Consider the following 20,167-nt stretch of genomic DNA (forward strand, 5'->3'; position numbering starts at 1 on the left):
TTGCTGAAGAACGTTTTTTTAAGACCCAATGGTATACTAAGCATTGGACAAGACCATCTGCTTTTACAAAGGCAGATATCTCCTCACCTCTGAATGTTAAAGGACCTTACCCCTATCTCATTGATAAAACTAATTTGGAGAAATCTAGCACTACCACTCCTATTAAGGAATTGAGTAGGAGTCCGCCTTTCTGTAGTTGATGCAGAATTAGATTGAACCATCAGGCTTCAGTACTAATATTACTGGAAACTCCAACTGCTTTGAGGGGTTTAATTAGATGATTTTCAAATGTATATTGGATTTCTGCTTTCACCTGACCATAATTCTTTCAACCTCAATGATAAGGATATATCCTCATATATTACAACATATATGGCTAAACCTTCACACCCTAGTTTGTCCCTAGAGACTCCATTAAACTTAGAGTAACTTTGTTAGGTCTTTTTGTTCTTTTTGCTTCTAAATATGAAAGCATGATGTATATCTTTCCTAACAATTTAGTGTTAGCTGTTTGGATAGTAGATGGTTAAATCTGGAAAATGTCCAATTCTCCTCCTATTACTTTCATCCTCCACTGTGCTTACTACCTGACACACCTGTACTGCATATCCAACACCTGACAGTGATGATGCTTCAACATATTAGTGCAACACAGATTCTGACGTGAAACTGATTATTTTTATGGGAATCAATTTACTTGTTCTTTTAACTACCTGATATGAACCACTGGACCATCCTTCCAGTCATTCAGTTTGTAAAGGCAGTACTACTAAAACATGTTCCCCAGTTGAAATGTTTGGGATTTGGGATGCTTTTTAGGCCTGTTGTTTCAAAGGGGCTAAAACTAGTAGATTAATGAAGTCTGTTTGAATGACAAAAGAAATTCAAGTTACAGTAGTTGGTTTGCCCACCAAGCTGATCGGCTTGTATGCAGACATTTTATCACTGTGCTGGATAACATCATCACTGCACCTTCCATTGAAGCATTGTCATAATTCATTTTCGTGCCAATGAGGAGGATATTCATAACATGATGATCAGGGCATATGGTTGATTGTTTGGTACCTTTCTAAAGCTCCTTGTGTCTGGGTTATATGCTGAAGGCTTTAGCACTGTTATACTCAGACAACTCATAACATACTGAAAAAGTTTAGATACTAAATTGGAACCATGATTTGACTGAAGAGCTGAGCTAACTTTTCTAACCTTGCCTTAGAAGTAATTCTTCTTAAGGATATGATCTCTGGGAATTGAATAGCCAAATCCTTTGATAATACAGATAAATTAGTGTCCCATTTTTGTTTTATCAGAGTCCCACACAATCCACCAACACAGTTCCTCAAAAACCGGTATGCAATTTAAGCATGTAACTTTGACCGCATGTAGCTTCCCCACATCCTGACATACATCGTATGTTTTACCACATCCTTGTAAAGACCTGGCCAGTGCAAATGTCAACTTGTCTACATTTGGGTCTTTTGGATTCTGACATTCATGGGTTATCCCTCATATTTCTTGATGATACTTAGGTGGTGTCACTATCTGGTGAACCACCATCCATTCCTTGTCTGCAGGTCTATGAGCAGGTCTCCACTTCACTTCATTAGAATCCCCTTTTTCACTTACAAATATTCCAGAACTCCTTCAGCTTCAACTTCAGTTTGATCATTGGAAGATAATTGTGGTTGTTGTAGGTCAATCATCTCAGCCCAAGGACTTTGCAGGAGTTCTTCCAGGTAGTTATGTCCTAGGCCTACACGTTTTCAATTGCTTTGTCAATAACCTTCCCTCAATCATAAGTTCAGAGTTAGGACTGTTGCTGCTGATTGCACAATGTTTTGTGCTATTCACAGCTTAGATTTGAAGCAGTCTGTGTCCATGTACAGCAAGACCGAGACAGCATGCAGGCTTGGACTGATAGCAGACATTTAATGTTCTCACAGTGTAAGTACCAAGCAATGACTGTCTCCACCAAAAGAAAATCTAACCATTATCCATTAATGTTCAATAGCAATTGTATTGCTGAATCCTTCGTTATCAACACACATTCGGTTACCATTGACTAGAAACTCAACTGGACAGCCATGTAAAGGACAGCGAATGCTGTAAATCAGAAACCAAAATAGAAGTTGCTGGAAAAGCTCAGCAGGTCTGGCAGCATCTGTAGAGAGAAATCTCATACTTCTGGTCGAGTGACATTCAGCCTGAAAGTTTAGTCTGATTTCTGTCTGCAGATGCTGCCAGACCTGCTGAGCTTTGCCAGCAATTCAATTTTTGTTTCAGCCAAATGAATAATTTCCCTATGGGAGCAAGTCAGAGGCTTGGGATTCTGCAGTGAGCAACATCTGTCTCCCCAGTGTCTACAAAGTACAATTATGGCATGTAATGAAATGCCTAGATCTGTGCTCCAACAACAATCTCAAAACTTAACACCATCCAGGACAAAGCAGCCTGCTTGATTCAGACCCTGCCATCTGGTTTAAGATGTACATGATGTGCTGCAGTCACTCATCCAGGCTACTCTAAAAGCTTCTTTCAAATTCATGACTTCTACCACCTAGAAGGACAAGGGCAACAGTTACATGGGCACCTTCACCTGAACTTTCCCCTTCAAGCTCCAGTATCCTGACTTGGAGCTTTATCACAGTCCCTTCACTGTTGCAGAGTCAAAATCTTGAAACACTTCCTTACAGGACTGTGTGTTCCCACTCCTCAATGTCTGCAGCAGTTCAAGAAGGCTATTCATCACCACCTGGCAATAAATTTCCATTTCTATTTCAAACTGCTTCGACTGCATTTGAATTCTTGCCGATTTCATTGACTCACCATCTATTGCCATCAATTACTTGCGTAAGGTATGATTTGTCTGGATAGTATGCAAAGTAATACTTTTCACTGTATCTCAGTATGTCGTCCCGTTCCCCCCTCAGTCGAAGCAAAACACTCAGACACAATGCCGTTTTATCTCCTTCAGCTTTATTCCAGGCTCTGGAGATAGAGAGAACGTCCCCCTTTGTGCACAGAGACATGAGTTCTCAGTCTTCTCTCTCGAACAGCAGTTTCTTACTGAATTATATAATCATTTTACAGGGAGGAACATCCAGACAAGGCAACATACATATTGGTTTACCGTTGCCATCAACAAGTGTCAATAGTAAAGATTAAGCCATCTGCTGTTACACAGTGGATGTTCTTAACCTTAACTGGCTTCCCATAACAAATACTTATCACCTTGTTAAAGTGACTTTGCATACTGAATGCTTCCAATATTGTTAAATAGGTCTACATAATGAATGCTTTTCCACCTTGTTAACCCATTACCTTTGCCTCCAGCACTCCATTGTTAATAACAGGTTCTTATCTGATCTGAGTCATGCTTAGTTGAGTTTCACAAAACTCAAAACTTAACTCTTTCCCTACCTGCTTATACCCTATACATATTCTCATTCCCTCCTTTTATCATTTCATGATGACCAATGGCATCAATTTCATAAGACTCTGGCAGCCAGTCTAAGCAAGTTATTGACACACAGCATGCAATGATTACAACAAAAAAAATTACTAGCCCATTACAATAAATAGAACTTGAAGAATCTTCACATGTGGAAAAAAAATTCCCCAGTAAAGTGAGTAAATCCACAATTCTTAATGACCAGTCCATTCCCTCCAAGTCGAGTGGAAATGAGCCAGTTCTCCAAAGTCTCCTTTAGTAAAGTCCAACCTGAAAACAAAATTCAGTCTGTTCTTCGCACCACTCTATGGAGAAATCTGAATTCTTGGGTAAGGGCAGTTAAATACTTAACAAAACTGATGAAACTTCCAACCTTTCGGCGATGTTTCAGATGGAAGATACCAGCACATCTGAGCGTGGAGTGCAACAGCTGCAGCAGCAGGCTAGGCAAACACAGCATTCTTTGTTGCTTCTGCTCCAGCGGTGCTGTTAAATGTAACAAAGCCAAATGATTGTTGTGATGCGAGCATAATCAGTGAACCTTCATATCCCTTAAAGACAAGGTAAGGCTCATGTGGTTTAATGTCTGTAGGAAGGCCACTGACAAAAAACATACAGACCTCCTCTTCACTGTTGTTAACTTCACTTTTCATGCTCATGACTGGGGAGCTGATTGAGTCCGTTGGAACAGGTTGTGGAGGGGCGGGCATTGGTCTGAAGGCACGCATTACCTATGAATGGAGAAAATCTAGAGACGATGTTAGCTGCTGAAAGTATCTTTACATTTCCACTCATTCCTTTTTTGCCAAGGTGGTTATCAATATGAAGGCAGTCACACATTTAACTACACTGAATTGTGTCTGCCAGTATGACATTATCAAGTTTTATATAATCCATAAACTTCTAAATTGTACTGCTTAAACAATTCAGTCAATTATAAACAACAATCAATGGTCCTAAAATCAAACCCTTTGGTACCTCATTCGTGTTACTCAAAAAATTATTTTCCTTTAATCAATTAATACTTGGCTAATGTGTAAGCTGTCAGGAAAAATATTTCAAAAGTCTGAAACAGCAAGAAAACAATGTTTCCTGTGCTTTAGCAACTTAGATTAGATTAGATCCCCTCCAGTGTAGAAACAGGCCCATCGGCCCAACAAGTCCACACCGACCCTCCGAAGAGCAACCCACACAGACCCATTCCCCTACATTCACCCTTTGACTAATGCACCTAACGTTACAGGCAATTTAGTATGGCCAGTTCACGTAACCTGCGCATCTTTAGACTGTGGGAGGAAACCGGAGCACCCGGAGGAAACGCAAACAGACGTGGGGAGAATGTGCAAACTCCACACAGACAGTTGCCCGAGGTGGAAATTGAACTTGGGTCCCTGGTGCTGTGAGGCAGCAGTGCTAACCACTAAGCCGAAGAGGCAGTTTCAGTTCAAATTTAAATCTCAAAATATTCATGGGAAACAAATGCAGAATATATTAAAATATGTTCTCCAAATGAAAGTTCCCAAATAAAACAGTTAGAATTACAGTGGCAACTTTAGTAGAGATCAACCTTCTTTGAATTTGCAATACAAAGGGGGACAGTGAAGTCTTAACAATAATTAATAGAACTGAAACAGCTCAGCCTTAAGTTCTAATATTCTCTAAAATCTTAACAAAACATCACAATTAAAATGCACTCTTCTTTTTGTGAACACTCTGCGTCAAAAAACACAGCAGCAAAGATATAATATAGTACTCTCATCTGGCTAAAGCATGACCACTGACCCAACAGTTTTTTTGGAACAGGCATTATAAAATCTGAAACAACTCAGGGGCTTAAGGCACTCAGAACAATTTGTTTTAAGGTTACAAGGTTGCTAATTTTGAAAAGGACGTAATGTTATACCATTTCCATGTAGAAGCAAAATCTGCCCTATTACATAGCCAACAAAACTCATTGAATTGAGATCCTGATTCACACAAGGCAAAACAGTTAATTAAAAGGATCTTCTGAACTAGTATTCTAACAAACCAAAGTATTTAAAATTCAAACACTCACAGCATGGCAAACTTACATTGAAACTTCCTTTTCTGACCCAAGTATTCATACAATCTTAATTTCAGCATTTCTCATTTTTTTGGCATCGTCTCACTGAAGTAACACTTACAAAATGAGAAAGCCCTCTCAGTGGACCACGTGGCGCCACAGTCCAAGCTATTGTCTTCCCCCTGAACATAGACTTGAGTCTCAAATTTCACCACTCTTTAACCCCTTTCTCACTTTACTCATCACGGGGACTCGAATCCCAATTAAACACAAAACTTGAACCCCAATTAAACACAAAAGCTCGAACTTTGCTCAAACACAGTATGTACGACAATAATAAATCAAACCAAATCTGATTTGTGTTGATATTCTTCAAACGATGGGCTTTTACCTCAAGTAAATCAGCTTCCCTAGCTACTTATAACTCTAACTCAGAGAGTTTGGTATATATGTTTGAAAGTGAAGTTGAGGGCTACAAAAATAGGGCAGGAGAGTGGGAGGCTGGAGAGTGGGTAGCTCTTCTAGGAGCCGGCACAGACATGATGGGTCAAATGTCGTCCTCCTCCTGTACTGTAAAATTCTGTGATTCCAGCACCAATATTCTAGGCAGTTCAATTAGCTTCACCTTAGTTATACATTGCAAATCATTCATGATTAAATCTTTCACTGACAGAAAAGTCTTGGCAACTGTCAAAACCAGTTTGCAAAAATTAAAGTATGAGGAACCTGATGAATTCATCTTTTTCCAGTTATAAATGCCCCACTTTTTCAATTAAACAATGTTGTAATACAAGCCCCTTCTTCTTAATGTTGCCCACAGAAGTTGAAGAAGTACAATATTGTCCTCGTCCTACTATTCCATGGGTTGGAATATAAATAAAAGTAGTTTTTCCAACTGCCAAGATGCCCAGTTAAACAAAAAGTTCTATCAACCAGTTTCTTAATAACAAAATAATGAGTTTATTGATAAAATGCAATTTATTCAGTAAAGGTGCAATAAATAGTTAACTACACAGTCAGTAATAGGAATGCTTATCCTTTTAGTATCATCGAAAACAAAGGCACATTCTAGAAGAAAAGAGATAAAATGATTTATCTACAGAGATTATTGTTCTAAAAACAAAAGTCACTTTGGCCAATGGATTATTCTTGAAGACAAAGGGATCAAGCATAGGATGTTTCAGTGTCTGTTGCTCTCATGTTATGGCATGTGGGGATCAAGTCACTAATTATGCACAATCTCTGAAGTCCTGCAGAGACAGTTTCCTCAAGAAATATTCTGTAAGTCATTCTTTGAAAAGAACAAATGAGAATCACCTTATCACCTTCAACAATATAGATGACTTTTTTTTCACAAATGACACCAATCACTCAGGCAGCTTCTTCATAGCTAGTTTTCCTCAAGATCGGCTAGTTCTCGGCACCATTCCTCTCCACTTCCACTCCAGTCTGATATGAATGGGAACCTTATATCATATCAAAGAAATTTCCACATTATATGCCTGATCTCCTGTTCCTTGCAACTAACTGTTTTGGAATATAAAACACAAAGTGGCTTAGAGACAAGGCTAGGGGTTATAGCTGGAGTGCACTAATACTCTAGTCCCACTGCACCACAGGTCACACCATAAAATAAGAATACCTTTTCCAGTTACCAAGATAACTTAATTAAATACCTAATCTACATTGGGCTTTAAGCGAAATGGCGAGGCTTCTTAATAAACACAATTGAGCTTATTATCAAAGCAAAAATATTCAATAAGGATGTAATAAATGATCACCATTCATTGAGTAAGGAATGTAGAAGTATAAGTGTTTATCCCTCTAAATAACTTCAAAATCGCAAACTCGAACATAACACGTTTGTCCAATCTGCACAAAATGCTATAGAAAAAAGAATTTTTCTGTAGAGATTTACTTTCTGGAAGAAAATAACTTTGATCTATGAGTTATTCCTGAAGGCAAAAATGATAAAACACCGGACGTTCTATTGCTCTCTGACCTTCTTCCAATTGAACCAGATGAAACAAGAACCTCTCCTAGCCAATCACTGTTCAGACCAGTCTTGGCTGGGTTTAAGCAGTTATCGTCATACCTGAGATTTGGAGGAAGTCTTATTTAAAGAAAAATTTCCATTCTCCACAGTAAACGTTCCAGATAAGTCCACAAAACTTGAAATGAATTCCTTTTCAAAGTTTAAGTCAAGCTTAAACTTAACCTCAGCCAAATTACATTTGGAGCATATTCTTAGCAATATGCATTTAAAATAATATATAGAGGATATTGCCGTAGGTAATCAAATGTTATATGGTTGAATTAAAAATGGGTTCTGATTGATAGTTAATGACTGACTGCCGCTCAGTGAAATCCTTTGGGCTGAAGAATATGCATTTAAATTCTCAGTTTTTTCTGTGGAGAAAGAAATGGACACTAGAGAACCCGGAAATAAATATTGATGTTTTGTAAACTATTCATACTACAGAAGGGGAAGTGCTGGAGGCCTTAAATATAAAGGTGGATAAATCTCCACCTGACCTAGTGTATCTTAAGACATGAGAGGTCAGGGAGGAAATTGCGGGGGGTCCCCTGCAGCAATATTTGTATAACTGCGAGTCATGTGCCGGATGACTGGAGTGGCTTATGTTGTGCCTTTAGAAGGGATGTAAGAAGAAGCCTGGGAACTATAGACCTGTAAGTCTGACTTGGGTGGTGGGTAAGTTGATGGAAGTGTTTCTAAAAGAAAAATTTTATATGCATTTGGGGAGGCAAGGAATGATTAGGGATATTCAGCATGGTTTTGGACAAGGGAAATTGTGTTTCTCAAACTTGATTGATTATTTTAAGGAAGTAACCATGAAGGTTGATGAGAACAGTGTTTACTTGGACTTTTGTAAAGCCTTTGACAAGATTCCATGTGATAGACTGATTAGTAAAGTTAGATCACATGGGATTCAGGATGAACTTGCCAATTAGATACAAAATTGGTTTAGTAGCAGGAGACAGTGTGATGGTGGAGGGTTGTTTTTCAGACTGGAGGCCCATGACCAACAGTGTTCCACAGGGATCGGTGCTCAATCCCTTTTTTGTTTGTCATATATACAAATAATTTAGATGAGAATAAAGAAGGCATGGTTAGAAGGTTTGAAGGTGACACCAAAATTGGTGGTATAGTGTGCAGTGAAGAAGGTTATCTTAAGATTACAAAGATATCTATCATTTGGGTCAATGGGGTTCTAGACTGGCGGATGGAGTTTAATTTGGATAAACACAAGGAATTACATTTTGGTAAAACCAAGGCAGAGCTTATACAATTAAAAGTAGGGCCTTGAGTGGTGTTGCAGAGAGACTGAGGGGTTCAGATACATAATTCTTTGAAGTTGATATCCCACATGCAGATAGGGTGGTTAAAAAGGCATTTATTTAGCATGCTTACCTTCATTGCTCTGACCTTTGAGTATCGGAGTTGAGAGGTTATGTTGGGGTTATACAGGACGTTAGTGAGGTCTCTTCTGGAGTACTGTGTCCAGTTTTGGTTGTCATCTTAAAAGAAGGATATTAAGCTGGAATGATTTACCAGGATGTTGCCAGGAATGGAAGGTTTGAGTTACAATGGGAGGCTAGATAGGCTGGGACCTTCATCATTGGGAGTGTATGAGCTTGAGAGGTAATCTTATAGAGCTTTATAAAATCCTGAAGGATATAGATAAGGTGAATGGCAGATGACTTTTCCCTAGGATGGAGAGCTTCAAGACTCGGGTACATGTTGTTAAGGTGAGTCGAGAGTGTGGTGATGGAAAAGCACAGCAGGCCAGGCAGCATCCGAGGAGCAGGAGATCGACGTTTCAGGCATAAGCCCTCCCTGGTGAAGGGCTTATGCTCAAAATGTCAATTCTCCTGTTCTTCGGAAACTGCCTGACCTGCTTTGCTTTTTCAGCACTGCACTCTCAACTCTGATCTCCAACATTAGCAGTCCTCACTTTCTCCATATTATTAAGGTGAGAGGAGGAAACTTTTTAAAAAGACAGGGTATTTTTTTAAAAAAACACAGAGGAAGTAGTGGATGCAAGTACAGTTACAACTTTAAAAGGCATTTAGATAAGTACCATGAATAAGGAAAGTTTTGAGGGATATGGGCCAAGCACAGGCAGGTGGGACTAGTTTAGCTTGTGATTATGTTGTCATGGACTCATTAGACCAAAGGGTCTGTTTTCATGCTATGATACACCATTACTTTACATAGTTAATGCAGTAATTGTTATCCTGTGTAAAATGGCCTGGCAGAACTTTACCTGCAGTCTTCATCTTTCAGAAAATTGATTAAACTCTTTTCTACCCAATCTCAGTTCACTTTCATTATTGATTTGAAAACTCGTATCTATCTGGCTGATTGCTCGTTATGGGAAGTAATACTAGAATCTTGAAGTGAGTCAGACCAAGCCAAACTCGCAGGAGCTGTTGGGGATATGGTGCTGTTGCATTCTCTTTGATAGGATTGCTTGGCTGCATAGGAATCACGAGGGAAGCCTTTACCCCTCTATAAAATGGCTATCTCCCCATTTGTCCTCAACAGATACAAAAGATTCGGTTGCATAAATATGTGCTGAGTAGATTTTAGATCTTGTACAATATGGCTGTCACACTTCAATTATGATATTGCTTACTACCAACTAATTATTGTCCTAACTTGAGAAATTGGCAGATTGTAAACTGGATTTCATTCTGCTTCTCATATTTGCTTATGTTGTTTCTGTTCATAGGATTACAAACAACCAGGTTAGGGAATCATTTAGAAGACAGAGTGAACAAATTTCTGCGACGCCAGAATCATCCTGAAGCAGGCGAAGTATATGTTCGTGTGGTATCCAGCTCTGATAAAACTGTGGAAGTTAAACCAGGAATGAAAAGCAGGCAAGTAAAGGGAACATATGAAAGTTATTAAATTTATTCTCCATATGTAATGTAATGAAAAATATGGTTACCTGTGAGTTTTATAATTAATTTCTGCCAGACAAAACTCATGGAAGTTTGCAGATGCTGATTTGGAGAGGCCCCTTGTAGATCAGGAAGTGGTGATGGTAACAGGTGAATAACAGATAGGACAAGAAGGGATAATGTAAGAAGTAATCCATTCATTTCAATTCAGGGCAGAAGTGAGTCAAATGGGATTTTGAGTGGAATGGTTACTGCCCTGGGATTGTGGTAAATGTTAGAACTTAGGTTACCAGGTGATGTGGAAACTAGAATAGTGCGCCAAATATTTATATGTTTAAAGTTTTTTATTTATTAGACATAAATATTGTCTACTTCCAACACAAGTTTCAGCCTGGTCCCATATGAATGAGCAAGGTGAATCCTCAGTTAATATCCAATACATGAATATAGTTGAATACTTAATTAATATACAATGACGTGTTTGAGGAGCTTTGAAAGGAAAGTGAAGTCAAATGTGGTATCATTGCTGGAGGACTGATGGGTTAAAATGAATTTCTTGAGAGAAGATGGTGTCAGTTTTGAAGAGAAGGATTTAAGAAAGGCAATGAGTCTGATGTTAGTGTGAAAATAGGCCGGATAAAGGAATAGATGGTCATGAGTTGAGTGGAAAGGATTAGAGAAAGCAAACTATGAGTCATGTGGAATTTCGGGCAAACTGGGTAAATTGGATGTAGCAGGGGTAAAGAAGGGGAAGAATTGGAAAACACAGTAGTGCAGATGGTCTAAGTCTGAGAAAGTTTTTTTTAAAAATGAGGCACAGTTGTGATGTTGCTACATTGCCTGCTGAATGTTGATTTTGGTTCATAAGATTAACTAGACCCATTGATGTATGAAGCCTACATTTAACTTCCAGCTTTACTTTTGTAAATGTGTAAATGACTAATGTGGAGGATAAAATAAACTCAAAGCGTGTTTCACTTTCTGACCTTTTGCATCAATATAAGATGGAGTTCTGATACGATTTTCTCAATTCCTACTCTGCTTTGGCTTGTTTTGTTTGTTAACCAGTAGATTTTCTTTTGCATCTGCAGCTAAGAGGATTGTATTCTAATGTATCTACCCTTCAGATTGTGCATAAAGATGGCCCCTTTTCTTGTTTCAGGTTTGTGGACACAGGTGAAATGTCAGAGACCTTTCCGTATAGAACCAAAGCACTTTTTGCTTTTGAGGAGATTGATGGTGTGGATGTCTGCTTCTTTGGGATGCATGTACAGGAATATGGATCAGACTGTCCAACTCCTAATACCAGGTAGTGTGAAACCGTGCACTCAGTATCTTAGCAAATTATTTGAAGAGTCTGTTTTAGTCCCCTTTTTTCCCTCTGTTTGTAATGGTAGCAGTTTTCACAATAGAAAAATAACAATTTCATCTTTGTTAAAAGAGTGGGTAAGTATGATTAAAACTGATCAAATCGCCAGCAAAGATCATTTTTGTTGCAGGAGAAACATGTATTTTAAACTGGTACTCGCTCTATTTTGGCCCCAAAAGGCAAGTATTTATTTTAATGAATGAAGAACATGGCCTTTCTAATCCCTAGCTAATGGCTGATTATGTTATTCTTATACAATTTTGCAGACGTGTGTACATATCTTACCTCGACAGTATTCACTTCTTCCGCCCAAGATGCCTCCGAACTGCAGTTTATCATGAAATCTTAATTGGTTATCTGGAATATGTGAAAAAACTTGGGTAAGTTTGATCTTAGTAAAAACTGAACTTTGTAATTTATTTGTCTTTATGTAACTGGGGAAAAAATGCATATAAGTTTGGCCCTTCATGATTTTATAAACCTCTGTAAGGTCACCCATCAGCCTCCAACGCTCCGGGGAAAACAGCCCCAGCGTATTCACCCTCTCTATATAGCTCAAATCCTCCAACCCTGTCAACTTTCTTGTAAATCTTCCCTGAACCCTTTCAAGTTTCACAACATCCTTCCGATAGGAAGGGGATCAGAATTGCACACAATATTCCAAATATTGCCTAACCAATGTCCTGTACGGTACAACATGACCTCCCAACTTCTATACTTCCTGCTCCAGTTTATCCAGGTAAGTACTACCAGTTTTAATCATCTCTTGAGCTGCAGTGATTGTGTGACGGTGCCACAAACCAGACTGGCCAGACCTACCATAACAGCAGATTTTGTGATGGTGGCTACAAACTACAGAAGCAATAAATTTTTAGCTTTGCAAAGTTATATTTGACAGCATTTTGCACATTGAAAGGAGTTTTTTGGGTGAACAGTCTAAAGCCCAAGTTCTTAGTCTCAGGATAAGGGGTCAACCATTTGGGACAGAGGGTGAGAAGAAATTTCTTTGTTATTCTTATAATTCTGTACCCTAAGAATTCTAGATTCTCAGTCATTTGAGTATCTTTAAAAGTTATCTATTTTTCATTTAATCTCTTGCACCTTTCACCTGATCAAAGGCTTTTCCTTTTCTTCTTTTTTCACCTTCCCTGTTTCAATTGCTTTAAACTTTTTAATGTATCTGTTCTTTTTAATTCTGATGCAAGTTTTATCGGTCTGAAAGTTTAACTCTATTTCTCTTCCTATAACTGCTGCCTCACCTGCTGAATAATTCCAGCATTTTGTGTCAATTTCAGATTTCCAAAATTCACAGTAATTAAATTTTGTTATTTACAGTTAAGGTTTTTGATTTTGAACTTAAACTGAAATCAGTAAATCTCTTTGCTGTTTTTCTTGTGATTTAGATTATTGCTGTAACAGTTCATTTTGTCCTCTGTTTCCCACAGCTTTACACAGGGCCATATCTGGGCTTGCCCTCCCAGTGAAGGTGACGATTACATCTTTCACTGCCACCCAGCAGATCAGAAAATCCCCAAACCCAAACGATTGCAGGAATGGTACAAGAAAATGCTGGATAAAGCTTTTGCTGAGCGAATCATTCATGATTATAAGGTTTGTTCTGAAGTTCTGTTTTCCTCCTCAGGTTTTAAAAATATTTCACGCAGCCTCTAAAGTAGTTCAATCCCTTCAGTATGATAGTAATTTGTGATGCCACCCACTGTTCGTTTGTATAACTATAGTATTCAAAGGTATGCTTTCCTAAACTGCCTGACTTCATCTTGATCTTAGAAGGTGAAATGGCTTTTCACTTTTCAGGTCTATGCAGCAAAGATTTCTGTGAAAGATGTCCTTAGTCATATAAAAATTATTTTATTTGAAAAATTGAAAATCCTATCTGGACAAACTGCTAAAAAATCTGTATAATTAACTTGCCTGGTTCAAGCAGACACATGTTCTCCATCTTACCAAGTGTCAGGGCAAATTGCAGATTACACTTCACATGGTCCTTAACAACTTGTAATATTCACTGCTTTTTGATAATATAATCAGGTAGATAGATTCATAAAATACAAATATCTGACACTTTTTTGCCAGGTTGAAGTCTTAAAGTACGCTATCATTCAGGTACTTTACAACAGCCTTTCTCATCAATTTGTCATCACTTTGTGTGTTGTCTTCGAGTCCCTGAAACAGGAGGCCACTACTTTTGATAACTAATAAAGGACCCATGATACATTTATGTTGTAGTAAACTTTGTGCAGTAGTTCTTGTAGACTTTTCTGATGGTTCCATTATAGTGCAGATCCAAAATTTTGTAGTCTTTATTAAACATAAAGTTCAGGCATGTCAAATGGAGTACAAGGCAGTATTCATGTGCGTACAGCTAAACATATCTATTCAAGAGTTATCTGCACACTCAGCTATTCTTCAGTAACAATGTAATAGATCCTTAGATTGCTCAATTCCTCCTTTAAAGTTGATTACTGAACACTTCATTTAAATGATCAACACCAAAGCTATCTATTTAGGTCTGCCTTTCTCACCAAATCAGTTGATTTTTCCTGCAAATTCCTCCTTGAAGTCAACCAAATTAGTCTAACTAGTGTTAATCAATGCAGGGTCCCTATGAATGCATGATTATCAGCCAGTGCTCAGCAAATTATACTAAATAGATTGAAATGTTGCACTTTCTAAATAGGTCAAAAGCTGAATGATAGTATCTTGAGTGCAGTAATACACCAACAAAAGACAATACTTCCAACGGAGCAATGATGTTAATTAGTTTTAAGACAATTAATCAGTGTTGAATAGTTGGTATGTATTTGATTTGTAAACTAATAATCTGTTCCTGTTCTTTGACGTAGCAGAATGACGAATTCTGTGGCCTTCCTTGATCATTTTTCATACTAATATGAACTTAAGCAAAGGCTCTTTCTGCTTTATTGTTTTGTACAAGAGACTGTGTGTTGTTTGATGGTGATTTCTTTTTGCTTTGCTGACAGGATATCTTCAAACAGGCAACAGAGGACCGTCTGACCAGTGCAAATGAATTGCCTTATTTTGAGGGTGACTTTTGGCCCAATGTACTAGAAGAAAGCATAAAAGAATTGGAGCAGGAAGAAGAGGAACGCAAGAGGGAAGAGAACAGCATCCCCAGTGAAACCCCTGATGTGAGTTTTTTGAGGAGACTGTCCTTAGGATTTTCTGATTGATTGATTTTTTTTTAACATACAAAGATGGCTTCATTTTTTAAAAATCTTGAGCTTTACCCTATTAGTACACTACAATACGTAAACATTACGTTGACTCTAAGCATGCAAGCATTCACTTTTACAGTCCATTTCAGTCTGGTTTTTCCTGCCATTGCGGCCGCTCTCTTCCTCCTTCAAAATTGTGGTAACATGTCTGCGGTTAAGTTTTCTGCCACATGTATAATTTTCAAATTGAATAATAAGCTCCATATAAACAGTCTGGAGTTTTTAACCTTAAATTTCACCAAAAACTTTCTGGAGTTATGATCAGTATATGTAATTGTCTTAGACACATTACTAGCAACATAAATGTTGAAATATTGTAATGCCAACACCAAACCTAAGATCTCCTTCTCAATTGTGGAAAATTTCTGTTGATGATTATCACAGTGGTTAACACAGCTTTCAGGTTGCCAAATGCCTTCGACAAGCCTCCATCCACTGAAATTTTCTGCACTTCTTCAACAAGTCAGCATAGTAAGGCAAGAGAGAGAGAGCAGTTGAGCAAGTGGCTACAGGGATGGTGCAGGAGATAACCTGAATAATTTGGGCTCATTCTGGGATAGGTGGGACCTCTGCAAACGAGATGGTCTATACCTGAACCAGAGAGATACCAACATCCTGTGGGGCAAAATTGCTAATGCTCTTTAGAGGGTTTAAACTAATTCACTGGGGGAGTGGGGTGGGTGGATCTGAATTGTAGCTCCATTGTGCAGGAGGTTGAGAGTAGTGAAGTCATGAATAAGATTTGAAGGTCACAGGAGTGTACCAGCAGGCAGGAACATAGTTTGAAGTGTGTCTATTTCAACACCAGAAGCATCCAGAATAAGGTGGTGAACTTGCAGTATGGGTTGGTACCTGGGACTTTGATTTTGTAGCCATTTTGGGGACATGTACAGAGAAGGGACAGGCATGGTTGTTGCAGGTTCTGGGATTTAGATGTTTCGGTAAGATCAGGGGAGGTGGTAAAAGGGTGGGGGGGGAGGGTGGGGGGGAATGGTGGTGGAGGTGCCACTGTTCGTCACGTGCAGTATTACTTGTCCTTGTTTGAAGACTCGTCTACTGAGGTAGTATGGGCTGAGGTTAGAAACAGGAAACGAGAGGTCACCCTGTTGTGATTTTTCTATCAACCTCCGAATAGTTCCAGAGATATAGAGGAAAAGATTGGAAAGATGATTCCTGGATAGGAGCGAAAGTAACAGGTTACTTTTCCAAATATTGACTGAAAATGCTATAGTTCAAGTACTTTAGATGAGTCCGTTTTTGGAGGAGAAAGTGAGGACTGCAAATCCTGGAAATCAGAGTCCTGATGAAGAGCTTACGCTCAAAATTTTGACTTTCCTGCTCCTCGGATGCTGCTTGACTGGCTGTGTTTTTCCAGCACCACGCTTTTTGGCATGGGTCAGTTTTTGTCCAATGTGTGCAGGATGCTTTCCTGACACAGTATGTAGATAAAGCCATCAAGAAGTGAGGCCACTTTGGATTTGGTACTGTGTAATGAATCAGGCCAAGAATTAGTTTTGAAGGAAGGTGAGCACTTTGGTTACATTTACTTTAACAATGGAAAGGGATAGGTATATTCTGCAGGGCAAGAGTTGTAATTGAGGGAAAGGCAATTATGCGAGTTGGCAAGATTTAGGATGCATAGAATGGGGAAGGAAACTGCAGAGGATGGGCATGATTGAAATGTGGAGCATGTTCAAGGAACAGCTACTGCATGTCCTTGATAAGTATGTACCTGTCAGGTAGGGAGGAAATAGTTGTGCAAGGGAACCATGGTTTATTAAAGAAATTGAATCTTTTATCAAGAAAAGAGACTTTTTTTTCCTGGGCGTGTCAGTTTTTATTAAGTGTTCGTTTGTTGTCATTCTACACTTTGTTGAAGGCTGCACCATCAACTAATTGTACATAATCTTCAAATGCAGCAATAGCTTCTTCCAGCATATCTGTTTCCACCTTGTCATCTTCAACTACACATTGAATCTGTAATTTTTTGATGCCATAGCCCACAGGAACCAGTTTGGAGGTACCCTAAAGTAAGCCATCCATTGTCACTGAATGTACACATTCTTCCAATTTGACCATGTCAATTTCATCATCCCATGGTTTTACATCTAACAAAATAGATGATTTTGCAATAAGTGCTGGATTTTTGGATTTCCTGGCTTCGTATTGAGCTAGACTTTCTTCTTTGAGCCTTTTAGCCTCTGCATTTTAGAGATTGATATCATTTGTCGTCGTCGTTGTCATCGTCATCATCATCATTGCTACATTTTGTGGACCATTTTTACCGAGGGATTGCTTAACACCTGGAAGGCAAGCCTTGGTGCTTTCATAAGATAGAAAATTACTGTACCAACAAAATGCATAGGAGAAATCAACTGATAATGGAGCATCAGGAGCTTCAAACACAGCTATGTCAGCTTGAGATGGAGCATGCCCCTCTATGTAGCTCCTGTCCGCCAGGTAGTCATTCAGCACCTTGTGGCTGGAGGGGGAGTTGAGGTTGCTGAGGGGAGGGGTGGGAAGGCAGCAAGGAGCAGATGGCCTAATTCTGTCTGTAAGAGGGGAACGGTGGGCAAGTTCGGCAGCTCCCAGTCTCCGATGACCTGTCTGCGTCGCACGCATCGCACGCGAAGGAGGCTTATGTAAAGATAAGACGTGAATGCTCAGTTAGGGTGCTTCAGAGTTACAAGTTAGCGAGGATGGACCTCAAGGAGAGAGCTAGGAGGGGACATAAGAAGTTGAATGAAGGAAAACCCTAAAGCTTTCTATAGTTATGTCAGGAATAAAAGAATGACTATGGTAAGATTAGGGCCAGTCTAGGACAATAGACAATAGGTGCAGGAGTAAGCCATTCTGCCCTTCGAGCCTGCACCACCATTCAATATGATCATGGCTGATCATCCTTATTCAGTATCCTGTTCCTGCCTTATCTCCATAAACCATTGATTCCACTATCCTTGAGAGCTCTATCCAACTCTTTCTTAAATGAATCCCTCAGGGGCAGAGCCACCACTCTCTCTGGTTGAAGAAGTTTCTCCTCATCTCTGTCCTAAATGGTCGCACCCGTATTTTTAAGCTGTGTTCGCTCGTTTGGCGGAAACATGTTTCCTGCCTCCAGAGTGTCCGATCCTTTAATAATCTTATGTCTCAATCAGATCCCCTCTGTCTTCTCAGCCCAGTCACTCCAGCCTTTCAGCGTGAGATAGTCCCGCCATTCCAGGAATTGATTTCATGAACCTACACTGCACTCCCTCAATAGCCAGAATGTCTTTCCTCAAATTTGGAGACCAGAACTGCACACATTACTCCAGGTGTGGTCTCACCAGGGCCCTGTACAGCTGCAGAAGAACCTCTTTGCTTCTATACTCAATCCCTCTTGTTATGAAGGCCAGCATGCTATTAGCCTTCTTCATTACCTGCTGTATCTGGATACTTGCCTTCATTGACGGGTGCACAAGAACACCCAGATCTCTTTGTACTGCCCCTTTACCTAAATTGATTCCATTTAGGTAGTAATCTGCCTTCCTGTTCTTGCCACCAAAGTGGATAACCATACATTTATCCACATTAAACTTCATCTGCCATGCATCTGACCACTCACCTAACCTGTCCAGGTCACCCTGTAATCTCCTAACATCCTCCTCACATTTCACCCTGCCACCCAGCTTAGTATCATCAGCAAATTTGCTAATGTTATTACTAATACCATCTTCTATATCATTAACATATGTTGTAAAAAGCTGCGGTCCCAGCACTGATCCCTGCAGTACCCTGCAGTCACTGCCTGCCATTCCGAAATGAAGCCGTTTATCACTACTCTTTGTTTCCTATCAGCCAACCAACACCAATTCCTGGCAAATATAAATTCTCTTAAGTGCAGGTCCTTCAGCCACTGTTACCTCAGGGAGATTGCTTGTGTCTTCCCCCGTGAACACAGATCTGAAGTAAGGCCAGTCATAGGAAGTTGTACGTGGACTCCAAAGAGATAGGAGAGGCGCTAAATGAATATTCACACAAGAAAAAGACAATGTCGCAGAGAATACTGAGATACAGGCTATTAGACTAGATGGGATTGAGGTTCACAAGAAGGAGGTGTTAGCAATTCTGGAAAGTGTGAAATAGATAAGACCCCTGGGCCAGATGGGATTTATCCTAGGATTCTCTGGGAAGCTAGGGAGGAGACTGCAGAGCCTTTGGCTTTGATCTTTGTGTTGTCATTGTCTACAGGAATAATACCAGAAGACTGGAGGATAGCAAATATTGTCCCTTTGTTCAAGAAGGGGAGTAGAGACAACCTTGGTAATTATAAACTAGTGAGCCTTACTTCTGTTGTGGGCAAAGTTTGGAAAGGATTATAAGAGAGAGGATTTACAATTGTCTAGAAAGGAAAAATTTGATTAGGGATGGTCAACACGGTTTGTGAAGGTTAGATCGTGTCTCACAAACCTTATTGAGTTCTTTGAGAAAGTGACCAAAGAGATGGATGAGGGTAAAGCAGTTGATATGGATTTCAGTAAAGTATTTGATAAGGTTCTTCACAGTAGGCTATTGCAGGAAGTATGAGATTGAGGGTGATTTAGCAGTTGAATCAGAAATTGACTAGCTGTAAGAAGACACAGGGTGATATTCGATGGGAAATGTTTATCCTGGAGTTCAGTTACTCGTGTACCACAAGAGTCTGCTTAGGGGCCACTGCTGTTTATCATTTTTATAGATGACCTGGGTGAGGGTGTAGAAGGATGGGTAAGTAAATTTGTGGATGACACTAAAGTCTGTGGAGTTGTGGACAGTTTGGAAGGATGTTGCATGCTACAGAGGGATATAGATAAGCTGCAGAGCTGGGCTGAGAGGTGGCAAATGGTGTTTAATGCGGAAAAGTGAGAGGTGATTCACTTCGGAAGGAATAGCAGGAATACAGAATACTGGGCTAATGATAAGATTCTTGGTAGTGTGGATGAGCAGAGAAATCTTGGTGTCCATATGCTTAGATTCCTGAAGGTTGCCACCCACGTTGATAGGGTTGTTAAGGCGTACGGTGTGTTAGCTTTTAATGGTAAAGGGATTGAATTTTGGGGCTGTGAGATCACATTGCAGATGTACAAAACTCTGGTGCG

General features: G+C 39.5%; 1 protein-coding gene and 1 pseudogene across 6 annotated transcripts in view; one reads left to right on the plus strand and one right to left on the minus strand.

The window, feature by feature from the left end:
- Positions 1-20,167, plus strand: part of crebbpb (CREB binding protein b) — a 212,181-nt gene that overhangs the window by 164,668 nt on the left and 27,346 nt on the right. For all 6 annotated transcript variants that reach the window (XM_060840649.1, XM_060840651.1, XM_060840650.1 and 3 more), the window contains exons 24-28: positions 10,253-10,403; positions 11,590-11,736; positions 12,063-12,176; positions 13,242-13,407; positions 14,799-14,966. In XM_060840649.1, the coding sequence (XP_060696632.1) occupies positions 10,253-10,403; positions 11,590-11,736; positions 12,063-12,176; positions 13,242-13,407; positions 14,799-14,966 (746 nt within the window). The remainder of the gene's footprint in view (positions 1-10,252; positions 10,404-11,589; positions 11,737-12,062; positions 12,177-13,241; positions 13,408-14,798; positions 14,967-20,167) is intronic.
- On the minus strand, positions 16,917-17,549 carry LOC132825410 (elongation factor 1-beta-like; annotated as a pseudogene).

This window comes from Hemiscyllium ocellatum, chromosome 20, assembly GCF_020745735.1.
Source record: "Hemiscyllium ocellatum isolate sHemOce1 chromosome 20, sHemOce1.pat.X.cur, whole genome shotgun sequence".
In the NCBI taxonomy this organism is placed as follows: domain Eukaryota; kingdom Metazoa; phylum Chordata; class Chondrichthyes; order Orectolobiformes; family Hemiscylliidae; genus Hemiscyllium; species Hemiscyllium ocellatum.